Genomic DNA, 23535 nt, shown 5'->3' on the forward strand with positions numbered 1-23535 from the left:
CCACCGGTTCAAATTCCCCTCTGGAAAGCATTGGGTAATTTTGAAGGTGCAGTTGAGTAAAAAAGCCTGCTTGTTGACTTACAGTCTGGCCTGTTTAGCTTTTCTTTAGCAACACTCCTGACTTGGTACAGCTATATGGAAACTACATGTACTTGGGCCATAAGGAAATAATTAACAAAATAACTGAAAAAAGTCTTGCTATTGTTCTCAGTTCAAACAATAGTCTTGCTGCTTCCACTTTCATTCCAGATTACAGCTGACTGTATGTGTGAGCCAAATTCTTCGCCACGACTTTCCTGACAAATGGCCAGGAGTTATCGACAAGGTGAATGGATACCTGACTGAGAACAGTCAAGCAACTTGGATGGGGGCTCTGCTTACTCTGTACCAGATTGTCAAAAAATATGAGTAAGTTCAAATAATTTATACAGGGCTTTCAAAAAGTTTTTAAGTAGCAGGCTGATAATGAATGGTAGGCAGCTCTGGAACTTGCACCCAAGGCACAAGTTCTTGACAGCTGAGGCATCTAGGGACATTTTGAAATTTAGAGTCTCGGAAATGGCGTTTCCAGAGCTTTTCAAGAGGTATTTTCCAGCGCGGATGCCATGCTGTTTCATCCGAATACATGCAAGACTTAGAACAATGCCGTCAAAATGTCCCAGGTGTTCCAAGCCATCTCACGGTTCAAACATTTCACAGATCTAAACCTGTTTAAAATAATATGTGTTCAATGTCATTCAATACTGGGAAACAGATGCTTTACAATTTTATTTGATGGTTCTCATTTTCTGTTAGCAGTTATCGTAGAATGAGATGAAAGTAGCCGGCGGTTTTGGCCAGCTACTGGCCCTTATTTACAGCCCTGTTATATTTCCCTTTACAACACATACAGTGTACTTGTATGCTTCTTAACCCTTACAGCCTAGAAACTACAATCATCATCAAAAGTGTTGGAAAGGCTGCTACTTTTTACTTCTTTTTACCTTCTTCCCTCTTCTCCTGGCCCAATGTTGAGCAAAACATTAATGTTTGTGCGCGTAATTGTTACTGTATATCCCAACATTGAATAAGGGGGACCGGGCATTTAAAGCAAAAGAGAAAAATCTATTTTTTGAGGATTAAAATGGACTACTGTTAAGTTCTACTACCTTCCCAACTACTTTTTCCTGGGATTGTAGTTTGGAGTAGTGGTATGGATCCGTGCATTCTGTTGCCACATGTTATTCAGCCTAGTGGTTGGGAGAATCTGTTTAAAACTCAAGACTTTTTTTACGTGCACATGTACTTGGTGATCATTCCTTTATTTTCACAACCTTTATGTCTGACTTAGCAGTGAGACTCTGCGTTGTTTACACTGTTTTATGACCCGCTCTTATTTGGCTTGCTGGCTTATTTGGTTAGAGCACTGCACCGGGATCGCAGGGGTCATGGTTTGAATCCTGGCAAGCCTGAATTTTTTTCAGGTCTTCTTTTTGCATCTGGATAAGTTGTGTCTTCATCTGCCTTTATTTTCTTTACATGTATTTGTTTCATTAGACATAATACATGTAAGAGTCAAACAGGCAAAACCTCAATCTTTTATTATTTACATGTATCTATGTCACAGATCAAAATTAACTTCAGGGTAAAATTTTTTAACAAAGGTTGGTTCCCTAGCCATTAGGCCAGGAGACAAAGGAAATTGAGAATGAACCTAGGTTTAAAAATATTAACCTTAATTTACTTTTGACCTGTAATAATATCTGGATGAAAAACAGGGGTACATTTACTTTTTTAAAGAGTGGCATTATTAATTCATTAGTTTGTAATGCATAGGATTTTGCTTTCTTTTAGGTTTAAGAAGCCTGATGAGCGCCAAGTTCTCCACAGAATCATGCAAGTTCTTTTACCTCAGCTGTACTCAAGATTCACCATGGTCATAGAAGATGGTTCACAGCCATCAGTAGAAATTCAAAAACAGATTCTCAAAATATTTTTTGCTCTCATTCAGGTTAGTGGTTGTTTGAATACTGATTTACATGTATACTGTAAACTGCTGATATACAGGTAAGCACCCTAGTTGTAGGCCCACCTATATGTATACTAAACAAAAAAATACATCAAATTATAGCTCCCCCCCCCCCCCCCCACCTTACCCTTGGATATCAGCCCGTATAGCTTTTCTCTTTTTGAATTCAACTGTTCAAGAGCAGGACTTACATGTATAGGCAGCAGTTTATGGTAATGTCGAATTGGGCTGCCTTAAATGGAATGAAATGTGTTTAAGAAATGAGAATTATTGATTTTGGAATCACACTGTTATTCATTTATTCCCATTTTTGTCACAACTTTATTACCAAGTTATTTTCTGTCTGTCTCAGTGTAGTCATTATGTCACCTTGCCATGGTAGCAAAATTTCTGGAGGACAAACCGAAAGAGTCACTTAAAGAGTGAATATGCACTGTTTCAAGCTTCATCGATCTTATTCAGTTTCATTTAACTTATTAAATGTTGGGGAATTTTCTGGGGTTGAGTCCGAAAGGACCATATCTAAGTTTAGTAAAACGTATAAGAAATTTTTGTGTTATGTTCACCTACTCCATAAATTGGGCGCATGAAATAAGGACGTTTCATGTCACAGTTGTGCACGAAATGTACAAACAAGCATGATGCATGTGCAAAGTTGTTGTTTTGCCAATCTACACGTACACCTATTGCTTTTTTTGCCATCCTCATTTCCGCCACCATCGTTGTTGCTTAAGCTCCCAATTGTTGTGGTATGTTACCATGGTAACATGATGTCACACTCCTCCTTTGTATTAAGATATCTCACAGTGGACAAATACTTATGATAAAATATTGTTTTGCAGTATGTGCTTCCAATGGAAGTGATCACCGCACAATCATTTGGAAAGTGGATGCATGTATTTCAAACTGTGGTTGCAAGAGATGTTCCACAGGTCAGAATCTCTCCTTTATAAAATGTAGATCTTACAATGGAATTATTCTCAATTGTCCTTATTGTTACAGCTGTACTTGTATGTACACTGTTGTTGTAATTTTGTCTATTATTGAGAGGTTTTGGAAATCATTATAACAATTCATTACTGCTGTTAATTGATGGCTATTAATCAGTAGAGTCGCATCTTGTAATAAAGTGTGATTTTTCAGGTGGCATTGGAAGGTGATGGAGAGGAGCTGGCCAAGCTCCCATGGTGGAAAGCCAAAAAGTGGGCTTTACATATTCTGTGCCGAGTTTTTGAGAGGTAAATAAAAAGTAATGCTTTGCACTGACGTACAGTACATGTAAACTTCAACAAGTGAGTCCAGTCCCTCTTGTTCTTCAGATTTAGTTAGATTAAGTGCAAGCGTGTGCCAGCCACCATCAGCAGGCACATGGTCATTTTCATGTCCTGCATGAAAAAAGAGAGACTGCTGATGGTCTAGAGTGAGTCTTCATCAGTGGATTGATAAAAAATATTCAAAATGACTTGCTGTAAATGTAAAAATAATTTATCATGATGATGATACAGAGGACTAAGTGAGGATCGAGTGCAGGTATATCAAAAAATGATTATATATACTTGATATGAAATGGAAGTTAAGAAACTTTATCCTCAGGGATCCAGGGGCAGATAGTCTGAACATCAGGATTTTTATTGGTGAATGTGGCTGAAAACTTTTGGGATCAATTTAGGTTTCTGGGAAACTGCCCACCTTCCCCTCCCCTATGTCAACATTTTGCCCTTATTGAGGAGTAAGTGTTAATGTTAGCTTAGGGGAGGAGTAGGCAGGCAGTTTCCCAGAAACCTTAATTGATCCAACTTTTGCCCATGAAAATCCTGTCATCCTGACTAGCTGCCCCTACTTTTGTGGGTACAATAGCACTGCTGTTGTTTTTTAACACTAAAATGGAAAAATCTATGGATTGCCACTGATTTGATTTCTAGGTATGGAACACCTGGCTCTATAACTAAGGAATATGAACAATTTTCAGAGAATTATTGCAAACATTTTTCAGGTAAGACAGTTCTGAATTAGCTAAGTGTAATGTTCAGTGTTATTGAATCAGCATACCGGTATATGTTTTGAAATATTCAGCTGTAGCTGAATGTTTTTAACATTGGTAAACCACAAACGAAGTGCATTTACTGTACTTGTGAATAAGGATGCGTACATTGTAACTGACATTATTAACAAGATGTGACACAGCCCCTTTGAGCTACATTGTACTCATTAGTTTAAAACAAGGACTGTTGTGTTCTGTATCTTTGGACACTTGAAATCGGCTTACCCCTTGTTGCCTAATTTGGGGTCTTGATGTCATTTCTATCAAAATCAACTTGTTTTTATGCTTCTAAATAATATCCTTTTCTGTTTTATGTAGCGAGTGTGACACAGATTCTCCTGAAAGTCTTGGATCAGTACAGACAAAAAGTGTTTGTTGCTCCACGTGTTCTTCAACAGACAATTAACTACTTAAAAAATGGGTCAGTATAATTATTAATTATGTCACAAGTGGTAGAAGGGATGTGGAACCACAGGAGCTGATATGAGCAGTTCAGGGGTGGATGGGTTAGCATAATAATAGATATACAAGTACACGTATGTTGAATTTTTTAAATACATAATGATGTACTCAAGAAGCAAAAGTTGCTCTCGGCTACACCTCAAGCAACTCTTAGGCTTCTTTCGTTCTTACAGAGTAGTTTGTTTAACTTGTCAAATAGTGAATGAAAGAAAATACTGCTACTAATAATAATAGTTATGATAATAATATGAATAATAATAATGACATTATTATCTTATTTCAGGATTTCAAATTCCCTCCACTGGAAAGTTATGAGACCTCGTATCCAAGTATGTTTTAGATAGTTTATTTTGTTGAATAACTACATTAGCTGGGAAGTAATTAAGATACTGTATTTTGGTACAGTTTCATGGGGCCTGTTTCTCGAAAGTCCCGGTAACTTTTCCGTGTTTGTGTCAAGATCTAAGTTTATTTTGAAAATGATAAGAAGAAACTATCAGTAAACAAAGCAAAATTGACCAGTTTGGGAGCTAGGAAATGAACCACTATTCAACAGGTTTTGATTTTAAAATTTGTCTTCTTGCCCAAAAAGTTACTGGGCCTTTCAGGAAACAAGGCCCTGGAAAGGACAATCTCGCAAGAGCTTGCCTGGAAAAGAAGTCATACATAAAATATCCCAGCAACTGAAATGATAAAACTCTAGAAATTAATTGTTACAATAAAAACTCTGACAGGGATATAGAAATACTTTTTGAGTACTCACTGTAACATTTGTTTGTGCTTCGATGTGAATAAGCAAGGTTTTTGATTATGTCCTCCTGCTAACTTGCCTTTGTCTACATGTAAAGTGGATTCCTGCTAATATGGCCACTGTTTATAAGTAAATTAATGAATGTTTTTATACTGTCTTGGTAATAATAAACGAGGTGGTGTTATCAACAGCATGTGCTTAATGAAGGGAGGGGGGGCACAAAGGATTGATTCCACTGTACTTAAAAATTTTATGCAATAATTTAGAGCTTATTGTTCACTGTCTTTGCAACAGGCTATTATTCAGGAAGTTGTTTTTCCCTTGATGTGTTACACAGAGGAAGATGAAGAGCTTTGGCAAGAGGACCCTTATGAATTTATTAGAGTTAAATATGGTAAGTGCAGTTGACATCGACCTCAAGTTTCAATTTAATCCTTCAAGTGCAACCCGTTTATGTTCAACTGAGGCCAACATCAAAATTCAGGAGAATTTCTAAATTTATTTCACTTTTAGATAATCATACACTTTATAAAAGAAGTACAGTTGAACCGCCATTAAGCTGCCACCCTCTGTTAAGCGGCCAGGAATAATCAAAGTCCTGAAATAGTTAGAAAAGAACGGGAAATTAAATGTCTCTTAAGTGGCCATGGCCACCTTTTGACCATCCCAATAACAGTTCTTTCTTTGTTGTCACCTCTATTAAGCAGCCATTTCGCACTTGATACACTTAGTTTGGCTTTATTTCAAGAATATGATGAAGGAAAATACAGTCTGAGATAGAAGGTGACGACTGATCCTGCTCCTGCCACGTGTTTGTTTCAAAATAAAGAGATGTTCCTGCTAAAGATTATGCTCATGTTATGCTCATTTATGACAAACCTCCATTGAGTGGCCCTTGCTGGTACCTCGAGGGTGGCCTCTTAATGGAGGTTTAACTGTAATACTAAAATAATAGTGACATTCTAGAGTGCTGCTAAAGAGATGTCATCTGAATGGCATTACCATAGGATGTTGTTTACCATTTCCACAGCAATAACCATAACAAACAAACAACATTATCAACTTTTTTGGAGCATGAACTTATTGCAAATCAGACATATCTTTAAATAACAATACATCATATACATGTGGCTAATCGAGATGGATAGGATGAGCAAGGTATATGGTTTTAAAATGTGCTAGAAATTGCAGGAAGTTGCCACTGCATAATGGCGCAAAATCCAGGAGGTTACAGCTAAAGAACTGAAATTACAGTCACGGTTATTGTAACAATATATTATTATATTTTCAAATATTTTTTATTATAATTATTATCAATGAATGAATATGTCAATGGGTATAAGTTTTCGGTCTCAGATTTCAGAATATTGGTGAACATTGCATTTCAATCAGAAATTTACTCTATTCATGTAAAATATCATTGGTTGTTATAGTACATTATCATCAGAATGTCTCCTTTTCTTCTCGTGTCAACAGATATTTTTGAAGACTTTGTTTCCCCAGTAACTGCAGCAGCTACTCTTCTTCACACTGCTGTTTCTAAAAGGAAACAAGTCCTGGATCCAACCATGGTGTTCTGTGTGCATTTATTGAACATCCCTGCAGAACAGCGCGACCCTAGACAGAAGGATGGAGCTCTCCACATGATTGGAACACTAGCTGATGTGTTAATTAAGGTATTGAGTTCTTACCTCTACTTTTTTATGTTTACGTTTAGTTCTCACCTACTAGTAGCGTACAAAAACAACCAGTCCTCCCCGCTCCTCGCTTCTAGGGGCGTACAAGGAGCAAGGAAGAATGGTTGTTTTCGCAGGATAACCGACTCGCCCACTAACCAAATATAATGGAAGGTGTCACCAAGGGATAACAAATCTTACTTCTCTTACCAAGTTTGTTGAGCTTAAGATCCAGAAGAGTATTTAAGAGCCAAATAATATCCAGAGTTGAAAACACCTCATTCCTTCAGATTTCAAGCCTCAATCTTCCTTCCATTAGAATTGTTGTCCAGATAGTCCCCCTTGTCCTTAAAATTCCATGGATGCCATTGAGGCCATAATGTGTATGGATATTAATTTTTTTTAACAATCACCCACTGAGATAGGAGGGAAGTCTTAGTCTGTAGTAGCCCACGTGTAGCCACATCCTCCCCCAGCAAGAGAAAAATGAAGAGAAGGAGCATTCGTCTCTCTGTTTTTCCTTTGTCGGGGAAGGGTGTGGTTAAGTCTGTAGTCATTGCCATTATTACTTGCTCTTCGTTTTTCAGAGAAAAATGTACAGGACACAACTTGAAAGTATGTTAGTGCAGCATGTTTTTCCTGAGTTTAAAAGTCCTCTGGGTTATCTCCGAGCAAGGGTAGGTACAATGTGAAGAAAAAAGAAACATTGCCCCAAGTGACTGACTATAATCAGTTTACTGTGTAATACTTTCAAGAAGTAACAGATTGTGATCATTACATTAATTTATTTATGCCTTTAACAAATAATTTATTATGGAATGAGGTTGAGTATCATCTGAAGAATTATGGAGATCGAGGTGGATGTTATCTGCCAAGGCTGTAGGACAAGGCGGATAACAACCCCCAAGATCTCCATAATTCTTTAGATGATATGAAAGCTGAATCCAATAATTTTTTTATTATTCATTCAAAATAATTCCTGTTTTAGAAACAAGCAAAAACATGCATACCTCCATCGATGTTACATTCATCTTTGATTGTGCATGTTCATCGAATTCTTCTCCAAATAGCAGATGTCGTCCGTCGAGTTGTCTTCTTGCTGTTCTTGCTATGTTTTTAGCCAATAGTTAGCCTATTTCTTCCTCTTGAAACGAGTGAAATGTTCCACCATTTTTGAACTCACTACCAAAACAACTCAACCTTGTCCCCAGGTCTTTTCAGTTAACGGTTCAATAACCTGGCAATTTTGCTGTACTGTTGACGTCATCAGTTCGCATATCGCAAAATTCTTCCAAATTTGGTCAACAATAGCTGGTTGTGATGAACTCTGCGGGGGATTTTTAGCCAATCAAAAACAGAGAAATATTTTGAATGAATAATAATAATTATTTGAGGCATGAGGACAGTAATAAAGCACTTTTTTAATGTTATATTGATATTTTTTAATAATATCAATGTTATTAATAATAATTATGATTAATATTTAAATTATTATTAATTTTACTACAAGTGCCTGCTTCTTATCCATCTTCTAGCCATTTTATTGTTAGAATGTACACATAGATTTTCAGAGATAAATTACTAATGATACATTTTATGTACACAAGGTCACATTTTAATTGTTGCATGTTAGTACAATCTACATCAAATTATTTTTTTGATGCTTTGGAAGGTAGTTGTTGTGATTTTATACTGTTACCTGTTAGTTATGGAAAATTGACAAATATTATTTCAGTAACCAGTGTAATAATAATAATATAGAAATAATATTTTTCTTAACAATATTTTTATACAATGTAATTGTTTTTATATAATTATTATAAGTTATGGGAAGCTCTTTAACAATTATCTGATATGAAACTTCTGATCTTAGGCTTGTTGGGTATTGCACAGTTTTGGAGACATAACATTTAAAGATGAAAGAAATCTTGAAATTGCAGTTAATTCTGCACGACTTTGTTTAACTGAAGACAATGATCCCCCAGTCAAAGTTGAGGCAGCCATAGCTTTGCAGTTTCTGATTGAGAAACAAGAGGAATGTAAGTGCGTGATTAAATTGTTATTGACCTTTCGAATAACTCAGCCGTGCATTATTAATTCAGTAGAAATCTGATGCAGCTTTATGTCCTAGTTGGGAAGAAATGGATAAGTACACTGTTAGTAAGTACAAATCTGCGACAAATAGCAGGAGAAAATAATATTGGATGTTTAGCATCATGAAACAGACAATGGCAGCTCTATTAATTTTGGCAGTGTGTAGCTTAAGAGAATGTGACTAAATACAGGCAGTCGTAAGAGTAACTGATTAACATCACAAGAATACACAAGAAAACAATAATGGATGCCAGCTTTTTAAACAACATCTACAACAAAATACATCAGATCCTGTTCATATTCCAAAACTGCACAGGAAATTAAATGGTAAACATTTTGAAGAACTTCAATGCATGATAAGGGAAATATGAACCATTATTTTTAAATGAATAAAAAAGCAGTTGTAATAAATCAACTCAACTTATGGCTTAACCTTGTTCAGTGTTTTATTTTTTATGTCAAACTCAGCATCATCCAACAATTCTAAAATTTAATTCTTTATTATAACTGTTGTGTAAGCGACAAAATGTTGGAGGCCATTCATGATTTTGTTTCCACAGCTAAAAAGTACATTGAACCACATGTTCGGCAAGTTATCCTTGGTAAGTTGAATATGAACACAACATACACTGTACTACTATAGACAGTTGAAATGATCTCTGCTGAAAGGTCTTCTTACATTAAAAATTCTTTAAAATTTTATCTTACTGTGGAGTTTCTTAACTGCCCATACTTTTAACCCCTAAAATGCTCTCAGCTTCAAATTTCCCCTTGTTACATCAATGCTTTTTAGAACATGATCTCACAAGATAAAATGAAGAACACTTTAACAATGTCTCCATGATACTTCTATAGGAAATGTATTATGGAAAACAAAATGGGAATTAAAATTTTGACTCAAGGCTTAAGGGTTAATGTCAGAACAATTTATTATTATTATTATTATTATTTTGTTACTGTATAATTGATCTTTCTCCTTCATCTCAGTCCATGACTGAAAAAAATTAATTACGATTGCTTTTGTTGTGTAAGAATGCCCTTTTAGTACAGTTTTCGCATTATTATTTTTGTATATTTACTGTCTTTTTGGCATTTAAATACTTAATTTAATCTGAACCTCAGAACGCTCTCCTTCTGGTTTCAATTTAATAAAAATTGTACAAGTGTTATTTACAAGTGTACTTATAAATTGTTTTAGAGTCTGAAAACAATAGCCACACTTGTAAATAATTATATTGCGCTTGTAAGGGTTTTACTAAATTAGCCCCTGGACAAATTATTCTCTTTTTCTAACCCTATCTACAGAGCTACTAAAGGTGATTCGTGAAACTGAGAACGATGACCTTACTGGTGTCATGCAGAAACTCATATCTACTTATGGTGATCAACACCAAGTTGCAAGCATTGCAGTAGATATTGCCAGAGATCTGGTATGCATACACTGTACAATGTACAAAATAGACTGTTACTCTAATAATGCCTTTTTTTAACTGTCAAGTTAAATAATGTTCTATCTCATGCATGTTTTCCACAACTTAATGCTGGCTTCATAAACCATCTTGACATAAAATTTCATGTTGTTATGTTAAATCTTGTTTTCCACAACTTAATGCTGGCTTCATAAACCATCTTGACATAAAATTTCATGTTGTAATGTTAAATCTTGGGAAGAACTCTTTGAGTTAGTTATTTTGTACTTTTAAATTTTGCAAAAGTACTGCAGGGCTCTTTCAGTTTAAATATTAGAAGTACTTTCCAGATTTGTATTTTTTGTGGCAGTCATTACAAATATATTACTGGGTTTTGAATTTAAAAAAAAACAATCTGTTTTCTTTTCCCAAATTATACTGATGGTATTAAATATTACTAATTTAAAGAAAACTATACAATTATTTTAAAATGTGCAGTTACATGTAGGCTGCAGGGGGCTCACACAGCTTATGCTTAACCCATAGCTGGTGTATTGGTAATGTTTCCAAATATTTAACACTGAAAGTAACAGCCTTAGCTTTGAAATACTTATTTCAGTACTTGCTCACCTTTTGCAAATTTCTCTTGTTTGACCTTGTTTTGATGAAAGCTTCCCTGCCTCAGCGAAAGTTAACTGGGGGTGGTTATTAGAGAGATTCTGGGAGACTCTGTGACACAAAGTTTCTTGTTAATAAAAGAATATGATGCTATGTCCTGCATTTAAACCTGGACTTCCAGGTTTGTATCTTCATTTGTTAGTAACTACACCACTTTTTTTGTCTCATTTTGTTTACACCTGTAGGCAGGCACATTTGTCCAGCTTTTAGATGGTGATGATAGTGATGAAAAAGCTGTGACTGCAATGGGTATTCTTAATACATTGGAAACCATGTTAAATGTTATGGAACGATCAAAAGAGGTACACATTTTAGGCGTAAATTTACATCAGTAATACAGTCAATTCTCTCTGAGACAGACACTTTTCAGGGCTGTGCATAAGAGCCGGGGGCCGGGGATTTTCCCTGGGTACTATGAGGATGAGCCCCGGCTACTTTCATAGGAAACAAAAGGAAAATCGAACCCAAAGGACTTCAGGAACTATTTAGGTTTCTGGAAAACTGCCCACCCACCCCTCCCCTAAGTCAACATTAACACTTCTCACTAAGGGCAAAATGTTGTGTTAGGAAAGGGGTAGGTGAGCAGCTCCAATTCCCCTCCTACTAATTGGATATACCCGGCAACTTGAAATTTTAGCAATGGCCCTGACTTTTGGGACTGGCACTGTGTCTGCCTTGGAGAGATATCTGCGTGAAAGGTTTGAACCCAGGAGTCATTTCATAAGTAGGTTGAGTACGATCGTACAGGTGAACGTAGTCCTGAATAGGACTGTTGTTGTTGTTGACAGTGACTGAGGTTTCGATAACCTGTGCGGTAGTCATCTTCAGAGTCAAAGTGAGTTGTTTCACTCAGTTGATGGTATTAAACTCTGGTTATTGACCTGATTGGTCAATTAAGTCGTGATGTTATTGGTCGTTTGTCAGTTAAGCCATAATTTTATTGGCTATGAAGACTCGTAATGTCATTGGTGCGTTTCGATCCATCTATTGTCACAGTTGAACAGTCGTTTATTGCTAGTCAAATTGTCAGTTATCTCGTAGTTAGTTTTTCTTGATTCCATCAATAACAGTCAACTAAATGGAGTGAAGAAAGGCAGGGAACAACTCTAGGCATCCGTTTAGCGAGGTTACAGTTTCTTCAGAAACTCTTCTCTCAGTGAAATGCTTGCAGACCACAATTTCTTATCAAATTACTGAAGATATTTCACTATACAAGACAACTTAGTATTTATTTTAACCATGTTTTGTTCATCTACACCTGTACATATGCAGATTGTTCATCAATTGGAACAAGTGGTAATCTCTTTAATAGCGAAAGTTCTGGAGCTGTCTGTGTTGGGTATGTATAAATTGATCCCCTGGTTAGGTCACTGAAATTATTGGATTACACAAATAAAAATTATCCTCTTAACATAAATTTATATAGTGTGTTCGAAAAGCTCAAATTTCTGTAATTTTTCCCAGCATTTTCCTGGAAAAGTAATTTTTGCAGAAGCGATTTAATGCGGAGTTATAACTGGCATAGAAATCTCCAACCCTGGTCTAGGTTTTTCAAAGTTGGACAGTGCTATCCAGCGTATAAATCACTATCCAGCAGATAAGCGTAACGAAAACCAATTGCGCTATCCACTGGACTGGGGCCTGCACAGAGTAATTGCTAAAGCTTCGTGAGAACGGACGCAACATTGTTGGATGTTACATGTTGTGTCCGTTTGTACACCCTGTTGCATGGTCTTGGGTGTTGTTGTGCAAGGTTTGAAACCTGTCAAACTTTGAGCCCCGTGCAAACGGGCGCAACATTGTTGGCCAACAAGTCCCAAATGTAAAAAAGTTCGGCCATTTTTTTTCAGTTTAATGCTATTGCTGCAAAAATCACCAATTTTACCAATTGGTTAGTGCTCCCCGGTACAATGTGTTAGGCTCTCTCCCCGATATTTTTTTTTTTTGTAGGGGAGGGAGCGTCTGTAGAAAGGCTACAATCATGGACAAAAGTCTGGGACACTTTTGTTTGTCTGGGGCGTTTCCCAGTTCACACAGGCGCAACCTCTCCCCTCACCCCACAAACAAAGTTTGACGCGTGTATCCCGAATTTTTTCCGAGTTTCAATTCTGTATATGGTGGGGGAAGGGAGAACTTCAAGAAAATTTCGAAAAGGATGCACTTTTTTATGAGGAAACCCAGAAATGAATACCGCAAATTACGGTTGCAAGGACTTTTGTCCACGATTGTAGTAAAGAAACTAACTAATGACAATAGCACAGAATTCACCTAAAACAGCCATTAAGAATATCATCGTGAGGCAACCCCTTTAGAATCCCCTTGAAAATGTCTATGTAGCAGTTGTATCTTTCATAATCTACATCACCTTCTTCTTTAAGAAAAGGCCCTTCTCCACTTTCTCGTTGAGGTATACTAACGAGTACACTGTGACAATCTTAGAACTGTACATTCTGTCATTTATAAGTATTGTCCTTATTTATATCACCATTTTTTGTTTGTTCTTTAGAGTTCTATGAAGACATTTTGTCCATTATTTGTACCTGTACAGTGTTTGAGATCTCACAGTCCATGTGGACTGTGTTTTATATGATATATGAAGCTTTCCAGAAAGATGCTTTTGACTACTTTGCAGGTAAAGTTACTAGTAAAGGCTTGTTAATGCTGCTAGAGAAGAACATAGAGAAATAGAGAAAAAATAGTGAGCGTAGCCCCGTACCTAAGAAAATGTGGTAAACTACCTATCCCTGAAATTTTGGTAATCACGTGACCGTACGGCCGTCCGCCGTCCGTCCGCACCACAGGCATACCACTGTAAAATAACTCAATGAACAGGTAGGCAACCCAAATGCAACTCGATGTTCTTTTGGCGGGAAATCGCATAGCCACCTGCGTCTTGTGAAGCAGAGACAACTAAAGAGTCAATAAAGACGAAAACGGAAAGCGAAAATTGTTTCTGTATTCTGTTGCTTAAGTATTAAGCGTAGACTAATTGTCATGTCCAAAAATCTGGAGTATAGAGAAGGAGAAAGACAGAGAGAAAATAGACAAAGAGAAATTAGGCAACAGGCCAGCGAAGCTCAACGAGAAAAAGGGCGACGGAGATCAAGAGCTAGAGATAAGGAGCTATTTTTTTGTTGGAAGAACAACATGAATTTGTAGCGGCGGTGAGAAAATGAGAAATGCTAGCGGCCACCAAGGAAAAAATGAGCGGCAGTGAAAAAAGTGAACAAGAACATCATGTACGACATTTCCTCCTTAAAACGTGTAACCAGGAAGTTTCTGGACGTTTCACCTTGTAATCGTAGTCGTGCAAAACAACGGCAAAGAGATGTACAAAAAAAGTGTGCTGCACGTGCAAAGTTGTTTTTTTGCTAGTTAGACCTATTGTTGTTTTTTCACAGTTCTCGTTGCCTTCGCCGCTTAGCACTACACGATTTTATAATTAGTTTGAGCAGACTATAAATATTATCGAGAGCTTCGCTTTTAGCCCTGGCTGAATCTAGTATATTACAGGAAGAACAGAAACTAAAAATGTCTTTTTACTTACCGTAAATTTTCTTCTAAGCTATAGAGCGTTTCCACGTGACGTCACTTCTGCGATGTTTGTGTTTCGAGACAATGAAACGGCAGCCATAAGAAATAGAGATAAAATAACCGTAAAACAGGAAGAAGACAAACTAAAAGTGTCTCTTTACTTAGTTTTTCTCTAAGCTATGCAGCATTTTCACATAACATCAAGTCCGCCACTACAGACAATGAAATGGCAGCCATATGAATTCTGAAATAGAGATAAAATAAGCCTAAAACAGGAAGAGGAGAAACTAAAAATGTTTCTTTGCTTACCGAAAAATTCCTCTAAGTTGTAGGGCGTTTTCACATGACATCACTTCCGCCAAATGGTGTTCCAAAACAGTGAAACCGCGGCCACGTTGGTGTTCAAAACAGCCTCTAGGGAGTTTGGCAACGACGACAACAACGGCATTGAAAACGCCGCTAACAAAAGTAATTTGCGTCCTTTCAAACTTTATCGCGTCTATTTAGACCCTTTTAATTTGTCAAATGCCGGCAATTCCCCTGGAGTTGAATTCTTAAGGACTTTTTCCAGGTACAAAAGAGAAAGGAAAATTCGTCGACGTATGTTCACGTCCTCCATAAAACGTCGCATTAGATGGTTTTACGTCGTAGTCGTGCATTGGACGCCAAAGAAATGTACTAAAAAGCGTGATGCACTTTTGCTTAAGGTGTTGTTACAGGAGACGATTCGCAACGACGATTTTTAGCACAACACAGCATCACAACATTGTTGCGATATTGCGTCGAATGCTTTCAACATTGTTCCAATACTGCGTCGCTGTGTTGCGCTAAAAATCGTCGTTGCGAATCTTCCCGTGACACATCACCTTTAAGCTCCCTCTCAACACGTCTTAATACGTGTGCAGGTTGTTGTGTGACATCTATGCCTTCACTTTTCATGATTTTACTGTTTGTTTCTTGTCTTGTAGAAATGATGCCTTGTCTGCACAATTACATCACAGTTGACACACCTGCCTTCCTAGCAAATCCCAAGAATATGGAAGTTATATACAATATTTGTAAAAAGGTCTGGTTTAACTTCTTGTTCGTCATCATTAGATTAGATTAAACCTCTTAAACGTTTTCATGCTATTGGTTACAAAAGGCCCAGGAAACACTGAAGGGAAATTAAAAATCTAGCTACTAGCTTGCCAGCAAGCTCTCCATGCAAGCGACGCAAGCCGCGAGAGATCGCGCGAGCGACGGTCTCCTTTCGCGTGCTGCTCGCGCGTGACTTCTCGCGACTTCCTCAAATAGAAAGCTTGCTCGCAGGCTATCTAACTACAGTTGAACTGCCCTTAGCGACTACCCAAAGTGCGAAGACTTAGTTGTCGCTTATGGGAGGAAGTCGTTTACAAGGATCAGACCACAGGGCTCTCTGCCGCGAAGAGTTCCGTCGGAACGCCTACTTTATGGTAGACAATTAAATGCATGCAATTTCTACGTTACGATTTGTGTAGTTCCATGTTATCGCTACAAGTTCTTTATATACTCTAAGAAGCACAGGACATAAAGCTAACATAGAGATCAGATCATGGGTCATGTGGTCACTTACAAGTGGTAAAAAACAATGAAAAATTATTAAACCGTCAGCCCCGAAAAGTGTTCGCGGTCGCTTACAGGAGGTGGTCGTTTACGATAACTAACACTGTAAGGCTTCCAAGGGGAACATTTTGCTGTTTTGGATGAGTTGTCGCTTGTGGGAGGTGGTCGCACACGGAGGTTCAACCGTAGGCTAAAACCCGGTTTAACCTGAGAAGGGCTTTTACCTACAGCATGTACCTTGTAGTTTTCTGGCCCCGGTTGTTCAAACTTGGATAGTGCTATCCACCGGATATATCACTATCCGGGGGATAAGTGTGGGGAAACCAATCAGGTTATGTAGTGAATAGCGTTATCCACCTTTTCAACAACTGGGGCCTCTTGTCTTTGAATCTTGCAAGGATAGCCGGTTGTAGTGACTGTATCCAGTTTTGACTTTCTCATACTCATTACATTCCACTCGGCATATACACACACTTTTCTCGATATTTAGCTATTTCATGAAGCGTGTTCGGATTTTAAGACCTCAAGCCTGTGAAACAATACTGCCAGGTCATGTAGTTAGCGGTCTTTTCTTCATAATTCGATCATAACTTTCCGGTTGTCAGTGCCATAGATTGTTATAAAACTGTCACAAATATTTACCTTTGTGATTATTTTTATAACATAGCCGCGTTTGGTACTTTTTACTGAAATGAAATTACTCGTATTGTTATGCGGTTTCCTCGCGTAGGCTTTCTGATTGGCAGTATATGTTATGGTTGTTAGAATATCAATTTTATTATTAAGCTGACGTTGGAATTTTTTTTTCTATTTATGTCAGATGATGACAGACTCGTCTGCACAAGAAGATCAGCAGTGTAATGCAGCAAAATTATTGGAAGTGACCATACTTCAGTGCCGTGGACAAATTGATCATGTATGGCAATAGTTACTTTCTAAATTTGAAACCAAAGTTGTTTATTTTTAAGTCACTGTTTTCGAAAATAACGAGCCAAAGCCATGTTTTTCTCCTCCCCTAGCGCTTCTCTCGAAATGCCGCTTTTACCAATGTTATTCATTAAAAGTCATTATTCTCGAAAATAACAAGCAAACGTATTTTCAACCAATCAAATTGGAACATTCTGGAGACCTTTACTTCCCCTCTGCAAAATAATCGAATTTTTCCCCTCCACACAAGTGTATCTCAACCCTCAAAATCAATCAAGCTACTCTCTTCCAACCGCGTTTGTCTCTGCTCAATAAACCAATCAAAGTACCCTCTTCAACGTGTGTTTGCTTTTACTTACAAATCAATCAAATTGCCCCATTCATTGTGGCAATCAAATAAGGAATTTAGGAAGACTGTCTTGTGTACAGTGCTGTTGCCTATTTGATTTTGCTTGTTGTTTTCTTTCAGTGGCTTCCATTCTTTGTGGAAGCAGCTCTGGAAAGGTTAACAAGAGAGGTGAAGGAGAGTGAACTGCGAACTATGTGCTTGCAAGTGGTAAGGCAATATCCACAATAATTCATTGACTATTTTCATGATCCTTAAGGAGACCATCAAACTGGCTATGCTTAGCATTCGCTACTTTAGAAACGAGTAGACTGGGCCGAGCTAACTTTCGCAAAGATGTCTGGGACTTTTACTGGGATGGCCAATAGCTGAATTGCGCGTCCCCAGGAACGATCCCAGAAGTCTTTGCGAAAGTTAACTCGACCCAGTTTCCGTCTCGTTTGCAAAGTGGCGAATGGCTAAAGCAGAACTGCAAATACCTGCTAGTTACAGGTCAGCGTCCCATCAAAGTCTTAATTGTGGTCGGACATCAGGGTTCGTACAGGTCATGGAAAACCTTGAAAGTCATGAAATTTAAGAATTTCATTTTCCAGGCCTGGAAAGACATGGAAAATTAAAGCTATGACTGTTAGATTAGTCGCTGCAGATGTCAAAGCAAGGACAATGACGTAAGATAGAGACGAGTGATTAAACAGTGCAAAATGGCACGCATTTTAGTGGACACCAAAGTTGTCTGTTGTACTGAGTTAGGTCAAAAAATACCCTTAAAGAAGGAAAACTTTTAGAAATTTTCAATGTGGCGGCTAAACCTATGGTCATGGAAAACTTGGAAAGGTCATGGAAAACGTCATGGAATTTTAAGAGCTCAAAAGAGTACGAACCCTGGACTTGTTGTTCTGGCAGAGTTAATACTAAGGGCTATCGTTTTGCAGGTGAATTACATTTTCCTTGAGCGGCACATGTGAATTTTCTTACCTACGAAATAACATTACTGCGGCGGATATTTGGCAGAAACGAGTTTATCTGCGAATTCTATTTGTGAATTGTCAGATTGTCGTACCTTCGAATTATCATTATATTTCAGTTATCAGCCTACCCGTGTTTACGCTTCTTTGATTAGGTCCGACCACAAAGTTGTTTTGTCGGACCAAAATGGTGACTTGGTCGCACATTGTCCTTTTAAGAAAAAAAAAGCTATTTCAGCTCTGATAAAGAGAAAAACTCTTTGAAGGTGTGGAAAAACTCCAGTTTTGTTAGCTATTTTTACTACAATGGCAGTCAAAGACATCAATAAGTTCAGCATGTGACATGTTATGTAGCCGAGATGACTATACAGTATTAAGTTGGCTTATGAAGACGTGACCTGGTTATGTAACTGTTTATGTGGCTATTTTAGCACGGCTGGCTTAAGAGGCGGTAGGCGCCGAACGTGGTTAGACATGGGTGGGCCATCTTAGATTTAATCACAAATGTGGATATTGAAGAGCTAATATGTCTAGGTTAGAGCCAAGTTGGGTTACTAATGGTCTTAATACATGATTACGACAAACGCGCAAATTTTACCATCAAGCCTCGATTGTAAACTAAATTCGTTGCATTTCCACTCTCAGTACAAGGGTATTCCATTCAACTGCCTTGGGGATTTATTTATGCTAAACTGGATTGGTGGTCAAAGGTGCTCGTCAACGTGTGACGTAAACATGCGTAAGGGCTATTGGCTGTTTTCTGAATGCGTGTGAGACGAGGACCATGTTGTGTCGAATTGCACCATGGGAATGTTTTAAGGCACGAATTTTGACCCAGTCTCCGGGGAGACCTTACAATAGCCAATACAAGGAGCGCTAGCGCTCCCAAGACAGTTCCCAATTCGACATGACACCGAACAAGTCTAACGCGCAACCAACACTGTAAGAAACATTCTCACACTTTTAGTTATTAAGTTTTTCTGGTTGTACATTAAAGTTTCAGTAAAACGGGCAACAAAAACGTGTAACCTGTTTTGCAACATTGCTGCAGAACGTGTTGAAAAACGATGTTGCGCGTTTTAATATCTGCCTTGCAACAAATCAGGTAGTTGCAAGTTGGGTGAATACTGACTTCTGATTGGATAAAATTACGCGAGAGTCACGCAATACGCGGGATTTACGTCATTTATTGCAAAACAAGTTTGCCTTTGGCCGCAAGAAGTATAACTACTCTCTACTTTCTGCATAACTATACAGCCTGTTTTGCTGCTAGACACGTTTGATTCGTTGGTGGTAAAGCTGCAACATCGCTATTCAACTTGTTCAGTAGCAATGAAATTGCACGTTTTTGTTGCCCGTTTTATCGTAACTTAATACAGTAAGTCTATTTTTTTGTTACAGGGTGTAGCAGGCTTAGTGTACAACGCACCACTCTTGTTGGGCATTCTGGAGAAGTTACACTTTCCAAACACACAAGAAACAGTTACAGCTCAGTTCTTTTCTCAGTGGATTAACGACTATGATTGCTTTTTCGGGTAAGTTTAGAGTACAGTTGGACCCATCGTACGTCAACCACCCTTTTCATATGGCTAGTTAAATATGCCGTTTCCGAGTTCCAAAAACTCTCACTTTTAAAACGAGGCTAAGTACAAAACCTTTCTTTTGAAAACGAGATTTTTTCCCCGGGAATAAAAAATCATTCCCTTATCAATGGCTTTACACTTGGCCGAGACTGCAAAACAGTCCGTATTTTTGCGTATTCAGTACGCGCAAACAGTCAAACAAAAGGTCTGGAGCGAGACTGAAGGAAACGCTCGTCCGTAGGGCGTGTTAGGCTCGCGCGCTTCGCGCGTGTGAAACTCTTACGCAACCGATTGAGAAAAAAACTGACTGTTTTGCAGTCCACACTTGGCCTCGCTGAGGCAACTCAAAAATGGCCTATTTTGTTGATTCAAAATGAAGAATTTAAACTGACAAACAGCCAAGCTTTTCTTGAAAGTCGTTCAAAGTGCTAAATGAGCGTTGAAGTGACGAGGGTGGTATCCACCAGACCTCAGTTGTTCAAAAGGTGGATAGCACTATCCAGCGGATACATCTCCGGCAGAAAGTGCAATTGGTTTCCCTGATACTTATACACCGGTTAGTGATTTATCCAGTGGATATTGCTGTCCAACTTTTGAACAACTGGGGCCAGATCTGTAGTCAGAATTGAGCCATTAGTTTTCATCACATTGCTGAGGAACGCTAAGTATCATCCTGTCAAACTATGCCATTAATAATTAATTAGCAAAGCGTGCAAGCGAGCTCTCTGGGCCCCCTAGAGAGCTCGCTTAGATGCTACAATTTGCACTGGCCAACCGTGGTCTTATTAACTGAGTTTACAATACCCCTTTATAGCTTACTTGCAGACGTGTCAAACCAAAGAAAATGGTAGCCTTTGAGCGAGCGCTTAAAGGGTGGGAGGTGGGGTGGGAAGAAAACACTTTAAATTGCTTTCTGCGGACTTACTGAAGTGGGTAATAGGGTTTTTAAGCAATCCTTGAGCAATGCAAGTCAGCCGGAACTGGAGTTGTTTAAAAATCCGACCGCGGTTTCGCCTACATTTTAGGGCAGGTGGCCTTTGTAAGAGCAAAGGCGCTAACTATTACGAAATTGGCAGCGTCAAGATAACATTTAACGGGAAACAACTGACTTCCGGTTGACGTGCGTCCCTCAAAAACCTCAAGGTAATGAATAGGTTTTGTTATTTATTATTATTGTTTTTATTATTATTATTATTGTTATTATTACTATTATCATTATTATTGTTGTTGTTGTTGTTGTTATAATCTTAACTATAACAAAATTCTCAAATCTGATTGGCTATCAACTGTCCTGATTTCAGCACTAATAGGACAGTACGCGTCATGCCTAAGTAATTGGACAGTACGCTCCATGACGCGCGCGCTTAAATGGCTTTTTTTTGTTGTTGTTGTTGTTATACCTATTTTTTTTTTTTGCAGCATTCACGATCGTAAAATGTTTGTGTTGGGTTTCTGTGCACTAATGGATCTTCCGAAGGAGATTAGACCACACTCTTTATTGCAATGCTCGGGCCAGATACTGCCAGCCTTGTTAGTGTTATTCGCAGGTCTAAAGCGGGCGTATGAAAGTAAGTGTAGTTTACTTCTCCATGGGCAAATATCTGAGAACAAAGACCTCCATTGTGCTCGGCAGCTTTAAGTAGCATCCTATATACCGTATTTATTCGATTAACCGCTCTGGGTGCTTATTAAATTTTTGGACCTTGCGAGTGGGCGCTTATTCGACGCTGGGCGTTTATTAAATTTTCACCATTTTCAGCTCAGCAAGAGTACTATGTTGACTTCGCAACAAAACGCAAAGATGTAACAAAGCAAGGTTTCTGTAAAATACTCTGAAGAAACTTACTCTAGTAATGATTCATTTTTTTTCGGGGATGGTAGGGGGAAGGGGGGTGGGCGCTTATTTGAGTTTGAGTGGGAAGGGGAGGGGGCTGGGGTGTTGTGGGCGCTTATTACCTTTTTCTGCCTTAAGGATGGGCGCTTATTCGAGGTTGGGCGCCTATTCGAATAAATACGGTAATTAAATTGTACATTCTTAAACTTTCTAATTAAACAGATTTAAATTCAATACAACCTGAGTCTGTTTCCATGTAATCTTGTTCAAACGATGGAGACGGTCATGTGGACACGCTTTCTCTATCAGGTCAGATTGAGTCGGCCCGCCACCATTTTCAAGCCCGTTTTCAACCAGTTGGCGTTTTATTTTCCAAGTCCCACGCCATCCGAATGCCGGCGATTCAGGTCGTTTATTGGAAACCTTTAGATTCGAGGACTAGATAAGTCCTCTCCTGATAGCAAAATGATTAAACTTCTATTATTTGATTACTTGTTTTCGTCACTACGACATTTTCGCTAAAACCCGTCGGAGTAGAATGACGTTGGTTCACGCGCGCGCACTACCTTTTATTGAGAAAATCTGGTTCTCGTAGTCGTCCTAGTCTTAAAATCTCAGGGTCGGTTATTCAAACAAAGTCTAACTCAGGCCGCGGTTTAAGAAATCATTGGACCTCCAGACCTCTTTCTTAGAGGGTTAATTTAAGAAAATAACTCCTTTTCCAGTCTTCGCTATATGCTTTATTGAAATTCTTCACGATAATTGGTGTTTAGATAAAAGCGTTGGGCAAACTGAAAATGGTTTAGAAGGCGGTTTTGTTAAACACAGGCTAAAGTCCGTTTTAATAACTGGCCCCAAAGGTCTCGCCTTAGACGATTGGACCATCCTTAGATCGACGCATTTGAGAACCTTCTAAAACGAGGGCTGCCTCTGTCTTTTTTCAGGCCAAGCTAATGATGACGAAGAAGAGGATAATGACGAAGGAGAAAGTGACGAAGGTGAGTTTTATTACCCTTCTGACTGACACGCCATGAAACGGAACACAACCTCGAAGAGAAAAGGTTTTAGTATCTGAAGTACGTACCACCCAACGTCGTGTAAAGGAGACCATCGCCCTAAATAAAACGGTCCTTTCCTAAATCGGGACGAGAGGACATGATTGCCACGTCTTTTCTTTCGTCTTAGATGAGCTGGCGAGCGATGAGGACGAAATCAATGAGGACGACGTGCAGTACATCGAAGGTCTTGCTCAGAAGGTACTCATTAGAATTGTTTCGGATTATGAGTACTTTAACCCTTTAAGCCCCAATATCCACATAGAAATTCTCTATACTGATCTTCATACATTTCCTTGAAGAATTAGTTGAGAGAGTTTGATAATAGATCAAAGCATTTTCTCTTTAGTGATCAATTCATTAACTCTCATAACCATTGTCTTGGCAACATATAGATATTGTTAGGAGAAAATTGGGACTTGAAGGGTTAAAGAGCTGTTCGTGCAATGTAGATATGCTCCTGATTTAGCCAAATTTTGCCGCTGGGAACTCTCTATAAAATTGAGCGTAGGGACTAGCCTGTTCCAGGCTCCAACATAATAAGGTGTTGAGATCGTGAAAACAGATGCGAAAAAACGTGCGGGTACT

At 38.4% G+C, this 23535-nt stretch overlaps 1 protein-coding gene across 1 annotated transcript in view; it reads left to right on the top strand.

Annotated features, from left to right (window-relative positions):
* The window catches only part of LOC140940280 (importin-7-like), a 32963-nt gene that overhangs the window by 3951 nt on the left and 5477 nt on the right, over nucleotides 1-23535 (top strand). The window contains exons 4-26 of the mRNA XM_073389205.1: nucleotides 250-408; nucleotides 1834-1990; nucleotides 2851-2940; nucleotides 3152-3246; nucleotides 3931-4001; nucleotides 4368-4470; nucleotides 4795-4840; nucleotides 5557-5656; nucleotides 6739-6938; nucleotides 7526-7615; nucleotides 8812-8977; nucleotides 9593-9634; nucleotides 10338-10462; nucleotides 11305-11421; nucleotides 12392-12458; nucleotides 13626-13751; nucleotides 15622-15719; nucleotides 17058-17153; nucleotides 17634-17720; nucleotides 19877-20010; nucleotides 21478-21626; nucleotides 22837-22890; nucleotides 23078-23148. Of these exons, the coding sequence (XP_073245306.1) occupies nucleotides 250-408; nucleotides 1834-1990; nucleotides 2851-2940; nucleotides 3152-3246; nucleotides 3931-4001; nucleotides 4368-4470; nucleotides 4795-4840; nucleotides 5557-5656; nucleotides 6739-6938; nucleotides 7526-7615; nucleotides 8812-8977; nucleotides 9593-9634; nucleotides 10338-10462; nucleotides 11305-11421; nucleotides 12392-12458; nucleotides 13626-13751; nucleotides 15622-15719; nucleotides 17058-17153; nucleotides 17634-17720; nucleotides 19877-20010; nucleotides 21478-21626; nucleotides 22837-22890; nucleotides 23078-23148 (2443 nt within the window). The remainder of the gene's footprint in view (nucleotides 1-249; nucleotides 409-1833; nucleotides 1991-2850; nucleotides 2941-3151; nucleotides 3247-3930; nucleotides 4002-4367; nucleotides 4471-4794; nucleotides 4841-5556; nucleotides 5657-6738; nucleotides 6939-7525; nucleotides 7616-8811; nucleotides 8978-9592; nucleotides 9635-10337; nucleotides 10463-11304; nucleotides 11422-12391; nucleotides 12459-13625; nucleotides 13752-15621; nucleotides 15720-17057; nucleotides 17154-17633; nucleotides 17721-19876; nucleotides 20011-21477; nucleotides 21627-22836; nucleotides 22891-23077; nucleotides 23149-23535) is intronic.

This window comes from Porites lutea, chromosome 6 (genome assembly GCF_958299795.1).
Source record: "Porites lutea chromosome 6, jaPorLute2.1, whole genome shotgun sequence".
NCBI lineage: Eukaryota > Metazoa > Cnidaria > Anthozoa > Scleractinia > Poritidae > Porites > Porites lutea.